Source organism: Prionailurus bengalensis, chromosome B4 (assembly GCF_016509475.1).
Source record: "Prionailurus bengalensis isolate Pbe53 chromosome B4, Fcat_Pben_1.1_paternal_pri, whole genome shotgun sequence".
NCBI lineage: Eukaryota > Metazoa > Chordata > Mammalia > Carnivora > Felidae > Prionailurus > Prionailurus bengalensis.
The window spans coordinates 116,500,997-116,521,379 of record NC_057358.1 but is presented as its reverse complement, the minus strand read 5'-3'; the positions used below and the strand labels follow the sequence as shown (position 1 = coordinate 116,521,379).

The 20,383-nt window shown below is 36.1% G+C and overlaps 1 protein-coding gene across 9 annotated transcripts in view; it reads right to left on the bottom strand.

The window, feature by feature from the left end:
* Positions 1-20,383, bottom strand: part of VEZT (vezatin, adherens junctions transmembrane protein) — a 65,887-nt gene that overhangs the window by 16,604 nt on the left and 28,900 nt on the right. For 2 of the 9 annotated variants that reach the window (XM_043562159.1, XM_043562164.1), the window contains exons 3-8: positions 19,720-19,806; positions 12,709-12,884; positions 9,739-10,014; positions 6,856-7,005; positions 2,235-2,382; positions 72-403 (exon numbers count right to left, since the gene is read on the bottom strand). In XM_043562159.1, coding sequence (XP_043418094.1) covers positions 72-403; positions 2,235-2,382; positions 6,856-7,005; positions 9,739-10,014; positions 12,709-12,884; positions 19,720-19,806 — 1,169 coding nt within the window. Of the gene's footprint in view, positions 1-71; positions 404-2,234; positions 2,383-6,855; positions 7,006-9,738; positions 10,015-12,708; positions 12,885-18,338; positions 18,443-19,719; positions 19,807-20,383 lie in introns of those variants that run through there. The other 7 variants (XM_043562160.1, XM_043562165.1, XM_043562167.1 and 4 more) reach the window with 5 other exon arrangements.

Below are 20,383 nucleotides of genomic sequence, written 5' to 3'. Positions count from 1 at the left end.
ATCATCACAATGGCAGGAGAATGAAGCTTGCTGAACATGGGGACATTTTCTTATTTGGCTACTAAACTTACTCATTCAGCAATGCCTTCAGATGGAGCTGAAAGCTGCGTACTGCTGTGTGAACGTTATTCAGTTCTCTTGACTTCTGCTGAGTCTTGGATAAACGCTGTGGTACTGACTGGTGCTGAGTTTCAAAGTACCGATAAAACTCATAGCTGCGTTTAAGCTCTTCCAAACAGGCAGAATGAGCATGAGGTAGACCTTGAGTCACATCAGATAAAATACAATGAGGCAAAAGTGCTGGAGTAAGTAAGGGCCCAGGAGGTGAATTAGCTGTAGAAAGTAACAGGGCTAACCGTCTGAAGAACTCTGAACTCTGTGCCACCCAGAGTTGAAACAAAACCTGGAAAGAAAACGGGACTACATCAATAAAAAAAGCTGATCAAAATTCAAAACAAACCACTAATTTGTTTATCTTAACTTCTGGTTAAATTTCTCACTTTATCCTAAGTAATGAATATGGCTGAGCTTGAACTAACCCTCAAGACTGGCTGAGAATGTTTGATCAAATTATGTAGTCATGGCATGTGGGAACTTCTAATACCAATATAGCATGTAATACCAGTATATATTTTAGAACAGTTCTATCCCAGAAAAGAAGTGTTGATAATGAGATACATCTATTGTAAATGAATATTCCGTGATGAATTATTTACAAATTTGACACAAAGTAGGAAAGAAGACAGTAGGAATAATGGACCTATAGAAGTCCAAAGAAATGAGTCAGTGATACATCCAGAGTTTAGGATTCAAAATTATACCATTATTTTGGCTTAGAAAATAGCTAAAAAATAACATAGGAGTGCATGGGTACCTCAGCCGGTTAAGCGTCTGACTTCAGCTCAGGTGTTAATCTCAGTTTCTGAGTTTGAAGCCTGCACTGGGTGAGCTCAAGCCCCGCTTCAGGTGAGCCTCACTTCTCTTTCTCTCTCCCTGCCCCTTGTGGGATTCTCTCTCTCTGCCGCTTTTCTCTGCCCCTTGCTCACTTGTGCCCTCTCTCTTTCTCCCTCTCTCAAAAAGCCAAAAATAAAAATAAAAATAAAATTACTACTGGAATCTTACCACACACACTGTTTTTCTAACTTGCTTTATTTTGTTTCTTCCATCGTACAATTTTTCGACTACTAATCCCAAAGAATATACCAATCTCATATTACTTAGCTTTTAATTTGTTTCCAATATTTGCTGTTGTAGTAATATCATGAACATACTTCGAGTATATTCTGATTACTTATCTTTAAGTTTAAGATTACTGAAGAATACATTATGTTTCCGAAGATTGGTATTTATTAACTGCTAAAGTGAGCCAATCTATACTTTTATTAATAGTGTGTGACTGATCTTCACAGATAATGATTATCAACTTTCAATAACCTTGGCAAAATGTCTACTTATTACTAACGAGATTGAATTGGCTATTTTTTTTTTTTTTTTAGAGAGAGCAAGTGAGCGAGCAAGCAAGAGCATGTATGAGTGGCGGAGGGGCAGAGGGAGAAGAGAGAATCTTAAGCAGGCTCCACGCTCAGCGCAGAGCCTGACACAGGGCTCAAATCCCGCAACCCTGCGGTCACGACCTGAGCCAAAGTCAAGAGTCAGACGCCCAACTGACTGAGCCATCCAGATGCTCTGAAACTGAATTGGCCACTTCTAGTTCTTCCTTTGTGAAACCAGTTCATGCACCACCTATCTTGTCTAGATTTAACATAACTTAGTGCTCTTTATATAGAAAGAATTCTATCTACCTTTGTTAAAAATCATTGCAATTTTTTTCATTTAGAAGCTTAATTCTTATATAGTCAAATATATCCTTTTATGTAGATTTTCCAAGGGAAGATACAGATCTTATACGCTGTTTACCCATGTTTGTTAAAACAAGTAGTCATAAAGTCACTCATGCTGGTTTTCTATTAATGTAAACTCACTTATCTATAAACTCTGATTTAAGGCAAGATATGCTTACAGTAAGAATTTTAAGTATTTTGATATCAGAATATAAGGATCTCCTCATTCAATCTTTATGCTGCTCTCAACTTTTAAAGACAGCATCACATACATCAGGAAGGCTATTATGATGACGGTTCAGCAAGGGACCGGTGTCCCATTTACATTCAGATAGCACAGGCACAATCGGAGTGCAACTGTCTTTTCTTCAGCCCTTTCCACAGGCAGAGTACCTTCAAAGCAGGAAGGCTGAAGCCATCTGTAAGGTCATGTGCTTCCTCTTCTGAAATCTGCTCTTCACTAAGGCCCAGGCCCAGCTCCTTAAAAGGCACCACACAGATGTAGTTGGTTACATTGTCACTCTCAGAGTTCAGGGGGTAGGTTAAATTAAGTTAAGGCCTTTTCATTAAAAGTATAAAGGGTACAGTCATATCATCCCAAATTACCTTTACTCATCTTTATTCTGAACTTTGACTGGAGGTGATTAATATCCATTAAAAAAAAAAGAAACCAATCTTAAAATCTACTATATTAACAAACCTCAGGTATCTTACTACTAGTATACATGTGAATAAAATACCTTCATCTCTAAACAGTTAAAAGTTCAACTCTTTACAAGTGCTAACGTGCTAACTTAGTTATTTTTGACAAGTACCTTTTGAAACTATATTGTGTACTTCGCTGTATTGTGGCTCAGGCCCTTTCTACACTACAGTACATACTTTTCTCTTCTTCCTAGTGCACAGGCTGCAGAACACCATTAGCACTAAGCCTGTTCTATCTAGGTTGTCCCACTCAGACTACTGGCCTGTTTCGTCTTTCTCTTCCTCATGGGTATCTATCAGCTTAATATGTGATTTTTTCCGCCTTCAACAGTTTTTATAAAGAATATATCCATACAATTCCTTGGGGTGCCTGGGTGGCTCAGTCGGTTAAGCGTCCGACTTCGGCTCAGGTCATGATCTCATGGTCTGTGAATTCGAGCCCCGCGTCGGGCTCTGTGCTGACAGCTCAGAGCCTGGAGCCCATTTCAGATTCTGTGTCTCCCTCTCTCTCTGCCCCTCCCCTGTTCATGCTCTGTCTCTCTCTGTCTCAAAAATAAATAAACATTAAAAAAAAAAATTAAAAAAAAAAGAATATATCCATACAATTCCTAATACTGAACTATTTTTATATTTCCAGCATACTCCTATTTGATCATATAATATCTTAATATAGTGCTATCGCAAATATATAAATATTTCACTTAAATATTTTGTATCTCCATCTGTGAGATTGGTCTAGTTTTTTATTCTTTATAATACATGTTTTGGTATTGCAATTACAGAATCTTCATAAATAAAATGAGGTAGTAGAGGCTTCCTAACCTTTTCTATGGTCTGAAATAGTTTTTTAAAAAAACTATAAAACCATCTGAACCTGGTAGTTAAAATTTCCTTTATTCATTTAATTTTTAAACATGTAATATATTCACAGGATTGAAAATTCATAAGGTATAAAAAAATTCATAAGGTATTAAGGGGCACCATAAAAACTGCTTCCTACCCCTGTCCCTTAGCTACCTCATTCCCCTAGCTAAAGGCACAGACGATAACTGTGATTAGTATCTCTCAAGATAACCTATGTGTCTCTTTTTTTTTTTTAAGTTTATTTTGAGAGAGAGAGACAGCGAAAGACAGCGAAAGAGAGCACGAGCAGGGGAGGAGCAGAAAGAGGGAGGGGAGACAGAGAATCCCAAGAGGGCTCTGTACTGCCAGCGTGGAACTGGATGCTGGGCTTGACCTCGCAAACCACAAGATCATGATCTGAGCCGAAACCAAGAGTTGGACACTTAAGCAGCTGAGATACCTAGGTGCCCCTTCTTGTGCACCTTTCAAGATACTTTATGCATGCATAAAAGCAAATCCAAATATAAATATGTATGTGGATATATACACATATTCCCTCATATGTATTTATAATCTCCCATATATACAAATAGTCTCATATATATGTGTATGTGTGTATACACACACACTTTTACGTGCAATCGAAGGGTAGCATAAACAATGCTGTGCACTTCATTCTTTTTTTCAACAATTTGGATATCATTCCATAGTAGTGCATCAAGAACTTTATCACTTTTCTATACCTGCAAATTTTCCATTGTTTATATAAAATCAGGTGTTTTCCTTCTTTCTTTCTTTCTTTGTAAGTTTATTTGAGAGAGAGAAAGAGACAGGGAGAGAGAGAATGCATGGGGGAGGGGCAGAGAGCGAGGGGGACAGAGGATCCGAAGTGGGCTCTGTGCTGACAGCAGAGAGCACAATGTGGGGCTCAAACTCATGAACCATAAGATCATGACCTGAGCTAAAGTCAAACTTAACCCACTGAGCCACCGAGGCACTCCCAGGTGTTTTCTTTTTTAAAAGTCGCTGCCACAAAGTTGTATATACTAGCGCCTTATAATTATTTTAATTTCTTCCATACCTATGGTTATAGCTCTGTTACTAATTTTGTATATTTGTATTCTTTTTACTTTGACCAGACATGTGAGGGTTTATACTGTTTGGTCTTTTCAAAGAAATAGTTGGTGGATTCTTTTTTATTTTGATTCCTTAAGGTTTCTTGTGTGGTAAGTATGTTCTGGTTCCTGTCTACCTCTGAATGTCACCTAATGCCCCAACTCCCAATTTACTGTGCTCCAGACACGATGGCCTTTTTGCTGTCCTCCAGTCCTGCTAAAATAACTCCTGTCACAAGATCTTTATACTCACTGGTCCGTCAAACTGGAACATGATCTTTCTCCTCATTACAATCTCATTTTATTTTATTTATTTATTTTAATTTTTTTGTGTTTATTTATTTTGAGAGAGACGGAGACAGAGTGGGTGGGGGAGGGGCAGAGAGAGAGGGAGACAGAGAATCCCAAGTAGGCTCTGCATGGTCAGCGCAGAGCCTGATGTGGGGCTCGAACCCATGAAACTGTGAGATCATGACCTGAGCCGAAATTAAGAGTCAGACACTTAACCGACTGAGCCACCCAGGCACCCCATAAATCTCATTTTAAATGTCAACTATTCGGGAAGGCCTTCCCCTATCATCCAATCAAAAGGAGTAACTCACCAATCACTCTATCCTATTCTGCTGGGTTTTTATACAACAGATATGTGAAAATCTCACTTTTTTATTCATTACCTCATCCACAAGAAGGTAAGAGTCATAAGTACAATGATCTTGTTTGTCTTGTCCACTGCTAGATTTCTATTACCTAGAAAAAGTAACTGGCACAGGAAACTCATAAATTTGCAATCTCTGTTAGGTTATCCCCTTCTGCTCCTTCACCCCTCACTAAGCTAGAAGTATTCTGAGGCAGGGACCGTGTCTATTATGTGAACCATCATATATCTAGTGATTAGCATATTGCTTGGCACCGAGTTTATTCTCAATACTTGCTGAATGAGTAACTACTTGAAGTTCACATGCCATACTACCATACCCCTATTTTTTTCCCCTATCTTTGCTTCATTTTACTTGAATGCAGACTTTTATTATCCTCAAGGTCAACTCCTTGAAAGCATTCTCTGACCCCTTAGGCCAAATACATTGTCTTACTATGTTGGAAGGTACCCTGGGCACTTCTAGTGTATTATGAATTCCAGTTAATCTATTGAGTATACTCAAAAGTCTAGCACATAGCAGATGGGTATTCAGGCAGCATGGGAATTGAATGGACAAGTTCATGAATAAAAATAAAATGCTTTTAATTTCCAAAGAAGTCATACAGTTAAAGAGTGTATATATATATATATATATATATATATATATATATGTGTGTGTGTGTGTGTGTGTGTATATATATATATACACATATATATATATATACATACATATACATATACATATAGAAAAGGTTTTAAGTCATAAGTCCTATAGTTAAGACACAACTTCACCTCTCACTAGTCGTGTAACACCAAGCAAATCACACAAAATGGAGATTTTATTTAGTTTTTTCATAAAATGGAGATAAGATCTAGCTGGAAAGGTGTATACAAAGACATAGTAAAGCACTCTGTAAACGTTAAGCATATTTATCCATGCTACAGTACCCCAAATACTGAAGGTACAAAGAAGTATTTTTGTACTCTATTTACTCATAATTTAACTTATCTATGAATCTTAACTGAAATAAAGATCCTACACACCTTTATTTACTGATTAACAGAACTAATTTCCTGATTTAGTAAATGTAAGTGACTGACTTATTGTCATGCAGTCTGAGTGTTTATTATACACCAGGCACTGTCTAAGCACTTTATATGCACTAACTTATTTGATGTCAACAAAACCACAGGAAGAGTATGTTGTTACTGCCATTTTTAAAATGAATAACGCAAGGTACAGAAAGTTAAGAAACTTGCTTAAGGTCACCTAGGCAGTAATTGATAGAACCAAAATTTAAACTTAGCCAATCTGACTTGAGAGCCTCTGTTTCTTCAAAGGGGAAGGATTTCCTGTTACCAGTTTATTTCCATGTCATGATGCAAATTTGTGTGTCCAGTAACTCTTAAAAATGTCAGACTTAGCAAAGCCAGGTTCTTCTGACTTTATTCTTTGGACCAGTAGAGGGAGGGCCTTCAAGTTTTTCCTCAGTTGAAACTGAGCCACACGAGAACAGAAAATCTTTTTTCCTGTCTGTTATTGTTATTCCCCCTAGACTGCATTTCCAGTTTTAAAATAGAAGTGATGATGGAAATTAGCTCCAAAATAGGCAATCTCAGTTCACACTTAACTTTTACAGGATGCAGCTATACTATCTATATATTCAGGACTCTGGAAGCATATTTATTCTTACATGAAGACAGAAAAGGATATTTTTTCAGCATATATAGGGTAGCGAGCCTTGCTGCTTGAAAGTTGGCTCTTACAGTTCTGTAGACAGCTTTCCGAAGACCGAGGAGATGCTGACTGGGATGCTGTCCAGCTTTATTAAATGGGCAAGCAGCACTGACCCTGTCAAGCAAACTTGAAAAGTAAAATGTGATACAACTGTACAGGTGTCCTAAAGTTTTTGTTTTCTAAATCCCCAATTCTATTCAACTTAGAAAAAAACCTTTTTCATGGTTTTTATTAGAAAAAGACTGTAAATATCCCAGCTCAGTTCTCATAAACAGCCATTTCCCTGATACATGTATAGCCCCCCTCCAAAAAAAGACAAATGAAAAATCAAAATCTCAAAGAGTAAAGGCTTCTTCTGATACGGGAAACAATATATTTTAGTCAAAATATGGTAGAAATGTAGAATACTTAGGTAAGACATTGCAACTTTTTGATATAGACACTTTACCTGCTAAAATATACTAAAGTGGTACTGCTTTACATTTAGTTTTTAAAACCTGTATCTACAGTAAGTATGAAAAATTTTACATTCTTAATATGCATTTACATATGTTCATCACTCATATTTTTGGCCACTTGTACAGAACAATGAAATACTGTATAGAAATACATTCTGTACATTCATAAAAGTAGGGTAAAATGACTTACCCACCTGCTGCCACTGGCACTTACCTACTCAAAATGAAGTAGGGGACGCAGAGAGATAACAGGACCAGTGGCCAACAGGGGAATGCAAGTAGAAAGGCAAAGGAAGGGTTACTAGGCAGTAGCATAGCTACTCTCCAAACTATTCAAGAGGAAGCACATTTCATAGTACTTTCCAAAAGATAAATGGGGAGTACCTATTTGCAACAATGATGTATAATATATCATGCTTTGATAAATGAAACATAGAATGATTTCATATTACATAGCTATTGGATAATAGTTTTTCCACCTAACCAGTAACCTCTCCCAATAGCAATACAAAATATTGGAATTTATAAATTTCTTACAATATAACCACAAATTTGCAAAACAAGATATCTAAATCAAAACTTTTAAAATGTTAACCAAACCATAATGTATTCAGACATTAGAAATCTATAAAAAAACAACAACAACAGAGGACAATGACTGATAGGCTTAATTTAAAATAAGGGAATGAGGCAAAGAATGGTTAAATTCTTCGCTAGAGAGGACAAATTAAGGCAGAACACCACAGCACATGTTTTCAATATATGGAACTCTTGTGTGCGCTCCATTTTACTAATAAATCAGTTTTAAAGATGAACATATTTCTAAAAGTTATGATTCAAGATTTATTGTTACTCGTAATTTTTCTCAGTCCATTATCCAGTTAGATGGAGACAAGTCAAACAATTTTTTCCAACATTTCTTTTGCCTGACTGCATGTCAATGGATAGGAATCATAACCCGGAGGTAAGTCATATGTAGCTGACCCATTTTAGCTCTTCGTGACAATTCTAGACATAATTTTTAATGTAAGTTGGAAAATGACAAAAAGCACAGAATCCTCTATATGTGCCTAAGCATTAATTGGACACATAGCCATTTAGCTTAACCAGTCTGCTCAGTGAGATACTGTACAAATCAAGAATGAAAAGGAGCTATTACTTAGCATTGTTTTCAACTTTTAAAATCTAATGCTCAAACAACTTAATATTTGTTATGCTCTATCAACAAATAGACTTTATAATAGAAGGACAAATATTAACAGACACGGAGAACTATTACATTTTGAAAGAAGCAGAAAAAAAAGTTACAAAATCTCTCCTGTTTTGGGATTGTTTAAACACTGTTCTAAAACACAACAGAGTAAAGAATGAGTGACTACTAGAGATTCTTTCGCTTTACTGTTTTGTTATTTTCCAGATACGGCTTTTCTGTCAGGACAGTTTAAGTGCTATTCTAGAGCACAGCAGAGTGAAGAACGAGATTACTACCCAAGGTTCTTCTGCTCTCCCTTTTCGTGATTTTGCAGATATAAGTAATTAAGAGTAATAATCATTCTTCATCATATACTTACTTTCTCCCACCTACAGACTGGAAAGGTTATGTAAGTTAAATAAATGATTAAACATACTACAGTACTACTGTCATTTGTTAGTGTTCAGCAGGCAGCCTAGCAGACTGGAAACAAGCTCTAGAGTCAGATGGAATGGACTTGAACGTTTGTTCTACCATATGTAATTGTATGCTTTTAGTTGTATACAGAATTACCTAGCAGAGTATTTGGACCGTAATTCGTGCTCAATAAACATTAACCATCCTTTTAATAACAGAATAAAAATCCTATATATCCTATACCTTAATATTTAATTAAGACTGGACTACAGTGGAGTCTTTAAGTTCCTGTGGGAATGTGAATATTTGTTTGATATACTGAGAGTATCAGTGCCATAATATCTGCTAACATTTACCTAAAGAATATTATTAATGCATGGCAACATTTTTCAAAATGAATTCAAGTCAGATACATCTATCATTTAAACTGAGGAAAGAGAATGTCTGGCAGAGAGTAAAGGAAACAAACATTTGTTGGGTAATTTTGCATGCCAGCTTCAATATTAGGCTCTTTTTGTATATTAACTCATAAGAAATCACATAACACAAGTAATTATGATTCTCTAAGCTCTTTGGTTTCTCAAAGTAGATAAGCAGAATCATACTACATATTAAATCTAGCATATAATGTATTCATTCCTTCACAGTTAACAGACTTTAATAAGTGCTAAAGAAAAAACTTACTTTTTTTCTGTAAATGCAACACAAAAATGAAAATAGGTAATAAATATTCTAATTTAACTATGTAGTAGAAAAGAATTATTTAAAAAATAAAATGAAATATGAACTCACAGTGTGAATCCTCTGGAAATGACTTCTGTTTCTTGAATGAGACGTAAAGCTTTTCTCACAAGGTTAGTAAAAGCTCGGCTATTTGTTGCCGTATCTTCTAAACGGCCAATGTATTTTTTTAGAGTTACTTGTAGTTTGGCTGTCCTCCAGAATCTCAAAGCTCTTATAATCAGATAAACAAACAGGATCACTCCCCATATCAGCCAGGAAGATACAATCCACCAAGTGGGAAGCATAACGAGCAAACTAATGAAGGCAAACAGCACTGAGACATCCCTATAACACAGAAACCAAGAAACATGATACCCATCAGATTAGAGAAGGATGTGTTACTTTAGTCCATAATTCAGGTTTACCAAAATAGACAAAATGCTAGTAGCTTCTTTGTAAACTATGACTTTAAAAAATAACATTTAGGGGCGCCTGGGTGGCACAGTCGGTTAAGCGTCCGACTTCAGCCAGGTCACGATCTCGCGGTCCGTGAGTTCGAGCCCCGCGTCAGGCTCTGGGCTGATGGCTCAGAGCCTGGAGCCTGTTTCCGATTCTGTGTCTCCCTCTCTCTCTGACCCTCCCCCGTTCATGCTTTGTCTCTCTCTGTCCCAAAAATAAATAAACGTTGAAAAAAAAAAATAAAAAATAAATAAAAAATAACATTTAAATAAGTAATGTGAAATAGTTTTTAAAAAATCTAGCAACTAAACAACGGTGTCTTAGGTATTAAAATCCAAGCTAATAAGTTTGTAAAGAACGTAAGAAACAGGTGTCCTCTGAAATGACTTTTTGTTTAAAGATAGGGACTCTTCTGGGGCGCCTGGGTGGCTCAGTTGGTTAAAGTGTCTGACTTTGCTCAGGTCATGATCTTGCGGTTCATGAGTTCAGGCCCCACATCGGGCTCTGTGCTGACAGCTCAGAGCCTAGGGTCTGCTTCAGATTCTGTCTCCCTCTCTCTCTGCCCCTCCCCTGCTCATGCTGTCTCTGTCTCAAAAATAAACACTAAAAAAAAAAAAAAAAAGAAAAAAGATATGGACTCTTCTAACCTAAAAACCAAGTACAGAGTTTAAAATCCAATTTAAAAAATTTTTTTTTAACGTTTATTTTTTTGGAGACAGAGACAGAGCATGAACGGGGCAGGGACAGAGAGAGAGGGAGACACAGAATCGGAAGCAGGCTCCAGGCTCTGAGCCATCAACCCAGAGCCGGATGCGGGGCTCGAACTCACGGACCGTGAGATCGTGACCTGAGCTGAAGTCGGACGCTTAACCGACTGAGCCACCCAGGCGCCCCTAAAATCCAATTTTACAAATTTAAAAGTAAAAATAATTGTTATAATTTTTAACATTAAAGTACATTTTAATATTAAGATAGTATCAGTTCTTTTCCCAAAAGTCAGACTTTAATTATTTGCACAGAAACAAATATCTCAAGAAAATATAAGCATTTTTCCAATCAGAAATAATATGTACTTGAGTAATTGTTTCAAGTTATCTAATAATAATCATCATAAATCTGGAATACACATACTGCAGCTGATAATATGCACATACTTTGTACTTTTTCACTGCTTTAACTAAAGTAAAAGTATATATGAAACTTTTTAAATCTAGGCAAATTACAAGTATATAGACTAAAATACGTCTTTTAAGCAATGAAGGCTTTGATAAAAATGTAATAAGAAAGAGGTGAATATACGGAGATGTCTCTTAGGATGTCTAAAAAAACATCAATAATACTTAAAGACAGTTATAATCAAAGTATAAAGAAAGTCACATGTAACAATGCTTCCTAATAAATATTTACCTGTTCTAATTTCCCTTGGAATCCTTTACTTTCAGGTGATATTGGTAACATCATAAAGCAAAATCTTATCCTATACTTTCATGCATGAATAATGAAGTCTAAAAGTATTTACAGGCCTCAGGGTTGCTTAATCACACCTGTGGCTAAAGCAAACTTAGAAGTTAAAGCTAGAAAATTCTTAAAACCCTTGGTTCCTTCTAGCAGCTCCTTGCATTCTTAGATTTGTAAAGGATAAGATGATGCTTTACTCCATCATGATGCTGAGTGCCTACAAATTTGGAAGACATACTTTGTTATGCCTTACAATATGAAGCATTTGTCAATATTGTAAGAAAGACACATCCAGAACACTGAGGCCCATGTTATGTAATCACCTATATAACTTGAATGGTTCAAGCAATGATTTTGTTCACTTAATAAACTCATACTTTAATAGTTCAGTTCTGTGTGTGTATGTGTATATGTATACGTATGTATGTATGTACATATATATATACACGTATATACATATCATGTATATACACATATATGTATGTATATACATACATGTGTATATATATATATATATATATAAAGTACACACATATATATAAAGTATACACATATACATGTGTATATATATATATATATATATAAAGTCCCTTTTTGGTATTCATGGCCTGGGACTTCTGTATTAGACCCAAATACTTCAAGAAAAGTTTTAGGACTGAATTGTCAGTCTATATTTCCTACGGCTTCTCAGTCAACAAAGCAAGAATTGACTGTTTACCTCCACGTCCCATTCTATTTTTGATGTCTCTACAATGTGTTTATGATATAATCTATTAATTTTAAAGAAACATAAAAGAGCGAGTGGCTAGGACTGCATGCACACATGTGTATAGGTGTATGGGTAAGAGAGATTCTTGGGGCACATGTTATGCCTGCTTGTTGGGTTATTAAACACAGAACTAATTAGATTGAATTAAAAATATGTAATAATTGGATGTTTTTCCAGTTTCACCTTAAATAGTATTTATTTTAGAAAGGTACTTTTTTTTTAAACTTCTGGGTTATCATTAATTACAATGTTAAAATGTATGGAATGTTTATAATTTACAATAGAGAGCATAGTGGATTTCCTCTGCTAATACTGTATATGAAAGCAAAGGATAGATGTTTTCTGGACAGTACCAAATATTAGGGGTTGCCAGGGAGCAAAGCGTTGGAAGGTGTCCATTTTCCTGTTGTTGAGGTTGCCCTGCAGACAGGATACTGGGATCAAGTAGCTCAATCAGCTCCACATCCTCTTGTAACAGGACTTCCTGTTGCAGGATGGTATGTAGTGAGTCGAGTCGGAATCCAATATCCTTGCCATTAAAAAACCCGAAGAGAGGCATTAATACACACATAACTTTGTATGAAATGCTAAGCTCCTAATGTACTAACAAAATTTAGGGGTACTACATATATTTTCAGTATAGCCTCCAAGAAGATACAACAGTCCAATCTATCTTTAGTATTATGTATATGGGGTTTCAGTTTCACTGTAAATGTGAAACAATAAAAATTGCAATGGACATTATTGAGCCACCAGATGTGAAATATAAATTTTTAATAAAGAAATGTGTAGTAACTACATATTAATAAGCCTGTCTAGTTAAGCCTAATTAATTAAATTGCTGGAACAGAGCATGGAAAGTATAATCCTGTAACATAAGATGTTGTCCCTGGATACTGTAACAATATAGCCAAAATGTAAGAATTACATCAGCAGGATCAAGGCCTTCTAAAAATGGACAAACACAACATTAAGGAATGTAATGCAAAACCTCGCTAATATGTGCATAGCACTTTATAGTTTACAAAATGCTTTCACATATACCAGCTCATTTATTCCTTCTTCTCTTCTTTCTATCCATCTATCAAGAAATATTATATATACCAGGCACCATGCTTGAGACCAAAGGCACAAAAAATGAACACAACATACAAGGTCTCTACTCTTAAAGAGTTCACAGTTTAATGAAGAGGACTGAAAAGGAAACAGTTACAATATAATGTGCAAAGAAGTGCAATAAGGTATACCTGGGATTATGAAAATGGCACAGAAGAACCAAAAGTTGTAATGAAGTCCGAGAAAGGAAAACAGGTGATGCCTGCCTGAGCTGAGTCTTAAAGCATGAACAAGAACTGACCAGATGAAAGAGTTGGAAGACGGGGATGGGAAGAGCAAAAGCCTCTCTAGAACTGCAAGTTACTGCTTTTAGCTTTCCATACAATGCATGGTAAGAAGGTGAGAGATGAAGGGGTGCCTAGCTGGCCCGGTCAGAGGAGCGTGTGACTTGATCTTGGGGTTGTGAGTTCAAGCCCCAGGTTGAGTGTAGAGAGTACTTAAATAAATAAACTTCAAACAAACAAACAAACAAACAAAATAAAACAAAAAGGGTGAGAGATGAAGTAGCAATGTTAAGAGTACATAGGTTAACTTTCACAGTAACCCTGTGATGTACATTTCATCCTCCTCTCCATTCTATAGAGGAGAAAACTGATGCCCAAAGAGATTAAGTAACTTCTAGAATTCTGATTTCAAATCCTAAGTCTTTGGTAGTCAATTATACTTTCCTACATATAGCCTGCTGTATGAGAAAATTTGAAGTTTTATTATTCATTACATGTAAGAACAGAATGATCCTATTTTAAGAAAAATAGAACTTTTACCGGATAAGGCCTTTAGCAGTTAAAGTAAAACCAATTAGGTCCAGGGTTTGAAGGCAATGGGTTTGCTCTTCTTAGCCAGTTAATCATTCCCACACAAGAGCCTACCCTGCCCTAGCTCCTCATAATGGGAACTTAATAGGAATGCAGTGATCCATATATCCAACTATGAGAGCATGTCCCTGATTGTGGGTTATGTATCACCACATACACTCCTTTTAGAGAAGGAGAAGAATATTTTTAATATTAGTCCCATATGGATATATTAATTAATTTTCTTTCTTTAGATAAGCTCTATGTCCAATGTGGAGCTTGAACTCATGACCCCAAGATCAAGAGTCACATGCTCTACTGACTAAGCCGGCCAGGCACCCCTTTATTGATTTTCAGTTATATAAAACAAGAACATCTTGGAACGCTGGTCTGCCTTTAGCCTGGCATTATTTTTTTTTTCACCATCTACTGACACACCTTGCATGTGCCTGTGTATCACTTTTGTTTCATATTTGAACCACTGTTTCTTCTCTCTTCTTTTTCTCTTTCCTCTCCTTTTCTTTTTTCTTCCTTTCTTTCTCTCTGGTTCGGGTTTTTTTTTTTTTTTTTTTTGAGTTCTAGTTACCATACAATGCTACATTAGGTTTCAGGTGTACAACACAGTGATTTGACAACTCTATACATTATGCCATGCTCACCACAAATGCAGCTACCATCTGTCACCATACAGTGTTGTTACAGTTAGCATTGACTGAATTCCCTATGCTGTGTCTTTCACCCCTGTGACTTACTCATTCCATACTGGAAGCCTGAACTTCCCACTCCCCTTTGCTCATTCTGCCCATCCCTCCAACCCCCACCTGAGTCTTAAAGCAACCATGTTTGTTCTCTGTATTTATGGGTCTGTTTTTGTTTTGTTTCTTTTGGTTTTCAGATTCCACATATAAGTGAAATCATATGGTACTTATCTTTCTCTGTCTGACTTATTTCATTTAGCATAATACCCTGTAGGTCCATCCATGTTGTTGTACATGGCAAGATCTCATTCTTCTTTTTATGGCTGAGTAATATTCATTATCTATATATCTATATATCTATACATATATACGTATATGCATATCTATATCTATATAAATATATAATTTCTTCTTTATCCATTCATCTATTGATGGATGCTTAGGTTGCTTCCGTATCTTGGCTATTGTAAATAATGCAGCAATAAACATAGAGGTGCATTTATCTTTTTAAATTAGTGTTTTTGTTTTCTTTGCGTAAATAACCATTAGTGAAACTACTGGATTGTGTGGTATTTCTGTTTTTAATTTTTTGAGGAACTTTCATATTGTTTTTCACAGTGGCTACACCAATTTACATTCCCACCAACAGTACTGAAAGTTCTTTTTTCTCTACATCCTTGTCAACATTTGTTATTTCTTGTCTTTTTGATATCAGCCATTCTGACAGGTGTAAGGTGACATCTCATTATGGCTTTGATTTGCATTTCCCTGATGATTAGGGATGCTGCACATCTTTCCATGTGTCTCTTCAGTCTTCTTAGAATCATGATTCTAAGCTTAGGAACCAATTAATTGACATTCCACCCCACTTTCACAAAGAAAAGAGCACAATTCACTTTATACTACTGTTAGGGAAGGGGTGGAAGCAAGGAGGGCAAAAGGAGGAGCATGGCAGCTTTTCAAGTAATCTTTGAAATAAATCCTCACACACTGGCCTTATTATCTGATTTGGATTCCACACACACACAGAGAGATATTAAAACATTAAGTATTAAATATCAAGTTTTGCTATAAAAGCTTTAAATCCTACCTTTTATGAGACCTCAATGTACCTACATTTGGGTAAGTTTAAAGAAGCCTAACTGAAGGAAGGCTAAGGCTCAAAAAGAGAGGGAAAGCTATTAACACAGAATGGGAGCTTTCCCTCTTCATAGCCCCTTGTACAGATATGCTGCTTAATCAGGTACACTTTCTTTAACACCATCCTTAGCATCAGAACTGTTTGCAAAACTGGGATAATGTTTCCCCAAAACCATTGTGCTTTGAGGCAGTACTAGTAGCTTTAGGAATATGTGATTCAAGAATGTGACAAACTACCTGCAATTACCTATAAATATAAATGAACCTGAAAGGGACCAAGACACTCTAAATAATTAAAGCAGTATTATCTAGTGACTAGACTGTCTCTACAAAGGAAGAACTTGAACTATATTCTGATCACAATAGCTATAAAATTAAATCAGATTACACTGAGGAATTAAGTTTTTTCTTAAGGATAAATTATAAAATTGTATATTACTCTTTAATTATAAAAATGAGACTGCAGGGGCACCTGGGTGGCTCAGTTAAGTGTCCAACTTTGGCTCAGGCCATGATCTCATGGCTCATGAGTTCGAGCCCCACATCAGGCTCTGTGCTGACAGCTCAGAGCCTGAAGCCTCTTCAGATTCTGTGTCTCCCTCTCTCTCTGCCCCTCCCCTGCTCGTGCTCTGTCTCTCTTTCTCTCAAAAATAAATAAACATTAAAAAAAAGAGAACTGCAGAAAATAGGGAAACTGTTGCAATATGCCAATCAAACTAGTGGGAAAATAGACACCTGCTATATTAAGAAACATCTCACAACAGCCCTATTTGGACCAAGGTCCAAGTGTCAAACAAGCGAAGAAATTTAAAAGCTACTAATACTGACTGACTAGATATTAGATTATCATCTTTATGGTCGGATGCTTTGTGCTGTGGGGAAGTGCACTAGGTGAACTTTGGCTCACCCTTAACAAGTTTGAGTGCTGAGACTTAGTTAGTACCTAGGTTTATATCCTGGTTCCACATCTTAAGTTATTAACTTCTCTGCTCCAGTTCCCTCATCTGCAAAATGAGGTTAAGAATAGTACCTACTTCAATAGTACCTACTATGAAAATTAAATAAGTCAATATTTGTACAATATATAGTGTCTGATGCATAGTGAGTACTGGTGCAAATTAAGTACTATGTAAGTCTTAGCTGTTAATGTTGTTAGTACACACGAAATAATTAAAACATAATAAAGAAAAGCACCATAATACAATATATAAACTTAAAACATAGCAGATAATTGTTACTATGGTGTTGAAGAAAATAAGAGATCCAATAGACTGAAGTTTGCGGGAAAGGCCTTAAGGAAGAGCTAGGACTGCTTACTGAACAGACTACAGTAATAGAGGAAAAACGGAAAGGGTTCTACCATAGTATAATAGCACAAACACAGACATGCAGAACAGGTATGGAATAAAAGAAAAGGAAGACTGGGTTGGGTGATGAACAAATTGGTGGTTAAGGCTGGAAAGGTAGTTTGGGGCCAAATTTTGCAGACTCTTTGATGCTAACATGATGAACTGGACTTGATTCAATGGGCAATGGTGATATTTTAAGGATCTAAACAGGAAAATGTATGAGACGGTAACTCAGGAAGATTTCTGCCTGTATGGAATGAAAGGGTATGAGAAGCACAGCTAAAAAAGAATAGACAGATTTCTGTTTTTACCCCTAGGCATGGAGAAGGGAATTATGGATGTGTCAATATATTTCAACGATCTTCTATACTTTTTAATACATTGTTCTGTTTCATAGAGCTGATGAGGATCAAATGAGGTAACATGTGTGAAAGCACTTTACAGGCTAAAAAGTGCTTCAAAAGTACTAATACCATTACCGTTATAGTTGTTATAAATGAACTTTTTAAAAATCTTTAAGAAGTACTTTAATAAAAAGGAAAAGGTTCAGATATCATGGAGCAACTGTCAGTATTTTAATAAAAGGAAAAAGGGACTGGTTCAATATCTGTATAGCTAATAAAATTTTAAGTATGTCTGACAAAGGGAAGAGTCAAGCATCTCATGCCAGAAGCCAACGGGGTAATTCCTCGTTCCAGTACTATTAAATGATTTCTTTGGTAAGTACTTCCTACAGTTCTCTATAATGTAGGCACAAAAGGGATGCATACAGAAGTTGGCACTTAACAGTGAAACATGTGGCCAGTGACAAAGAACCAAGAATGAAAAGATCAGGACTATGCACACTATGATTAAACCACAGAAAAATGTATATGGATCCGTATACCTTACCACAATCCTAGTATCACTGAAGAATGAGGATGGCTCCACCTGGATAGAGATGATATTCTACGTAGGTGACAAGACACTTCATTGACCTTCTCAACATACCTACAAAGATGAAACCCTGAACAGAGAACTTGCCCATTTGGATTGCTAAAAAAGTAATTTTAGTCAGTCAAGGCATAATAACACTCAAGCCAGTGAGGTACTATGTTATAATGAAGAACCTGGGCTTGGAAACAGGAGACCTGAATTCAAATTCTAACTCTATCAATTTCTAGTTGAACATTCTTGAACAACTCACTAAGTATTCTTAAACCAAACTGAACTATCTGAATCTCAGACATTTGGAAATCTTACCACTTCCAAATGGCAAAATGCACTAAACTTTACAGTATTTGAAGTAGTAAATCAAAATGTGAAAGCACTTTGTAAACATCTCCTTACAAATGGTAATTTACAAGGATGATAATTATCATCTTAAGGTCACAGGCCAGCAGAAGATCCTGAAATCTGCCTACCCATACTTGATCGGTCCTTAGAAGAGCCATGAGAACTTCGTTACTTCAATTTTTTAGCTATACTACCTGGATTTTGCCTTGCTTAAGATGTACAAAGTTGAAGCATTCCCTCTTGGGTGGGGGGGTGTCACAGGTCAAATACCAGATATACTACAGCAGAGAGCAGGAAAAAAAAAAAAAGCAAGCCTCACAGGAATCAGAGAGACTCTCAATGGTCACAATTCTAAGTCTCTGGGAAATTCTGTGATTATTGGTCTTGGGAGACTAAAGTTTACATATTAAGTTGTCAGGGAATGATAGATTAATGATAAATAAATTAGGGGGGAACCACTTTGATTTTGCCCAAACTCTAATCATAGACTATGGGATAAAGTTACAGACAGTCAATAAGAAAAAAAAAAAAAAAGAAAAGAAAAGAAAAAAAGGATACAGTTAAGCTCCTAATGAAAACAAAGAAGGTCCCACTAATTGATACACTCTCTTCCTTAATGAGAGGAATATTTGTCAATGGAGGAAGATGGCAGCAGGAAATTAGTAATCTAACAAATAAGGTTTCAATAACAACTAGAATATTCTATTCTAAATGGCTAATAACCTCTTAGAAGAGCTATGAAATAATACTAAATTAAGTCCAAATTCAAGATCCACAGTTATTGAAGAATTTCTTTTTTTTTTTTTTTAGGTGATACAAACAAACTTTATTTAAACACTTTATGAAGCAGGCAGTCTCCTTTCAGAGAACTTCTCAGAATTTAGAATCAATCACTGCCCGAATCAGTAGCAAAACAAATTCTGATTCATTGTATTGTCATTAACAAACTGGAGTCCTGAAAACTGACTAAGAGAAATAGAGCAAACACTTACCAACTTGTGAAGTAAGTCATCTTTCTTATTGTACTGAGAAAAAATCCAACTTTTGATGGTTTCAGCCACTTTTAACAGGATGCTTCGCTGAAGGAGATTAATGAGATTGTACAGGATACATTAAACCACACCCACACAGCGGAAAAAACTGCAAATAACTTACTTCTAATTAACCAAAATTTTTATTAGAAAAAGGGAGGAAAAAAATCATCTTGGTTATATCCTTTGTCAGTATGTCTCAGGCTCCTTAATAGTTCCCAGATTTACTTGCACATCAGAATCACCTAGAGATTTTAGTTAGAAACATATTCTTGGGTCCCCAAACCAAAGGTTCAGATTCATTAGGTTTGGATGAGACCTGAAAAGCAGATTTAAAAAAAAAAAATTCTTATTTATTCATTTATTTGAAAAATTTTAATGTTTATTTAATTTTGAGAGAGAGACAGAGCGTGAGCAAAGGGGGAGAGGGAAGGCAGACAACAAGGGAGACACGGAATCTGAAGCAGGCTCCAGGCTCTGAGCCGTCAGCACAGAGCCAGACATGGGGCTTGAACCCACAAACTGCAAGATTGTGACCTGAGCCAAAGTCAGATGCTTAACCAACTAAGCCATCTAGGTGCCCTGAACAGCAGATTTTTAAAAGAGCACTCGGAAGTTATCCTGA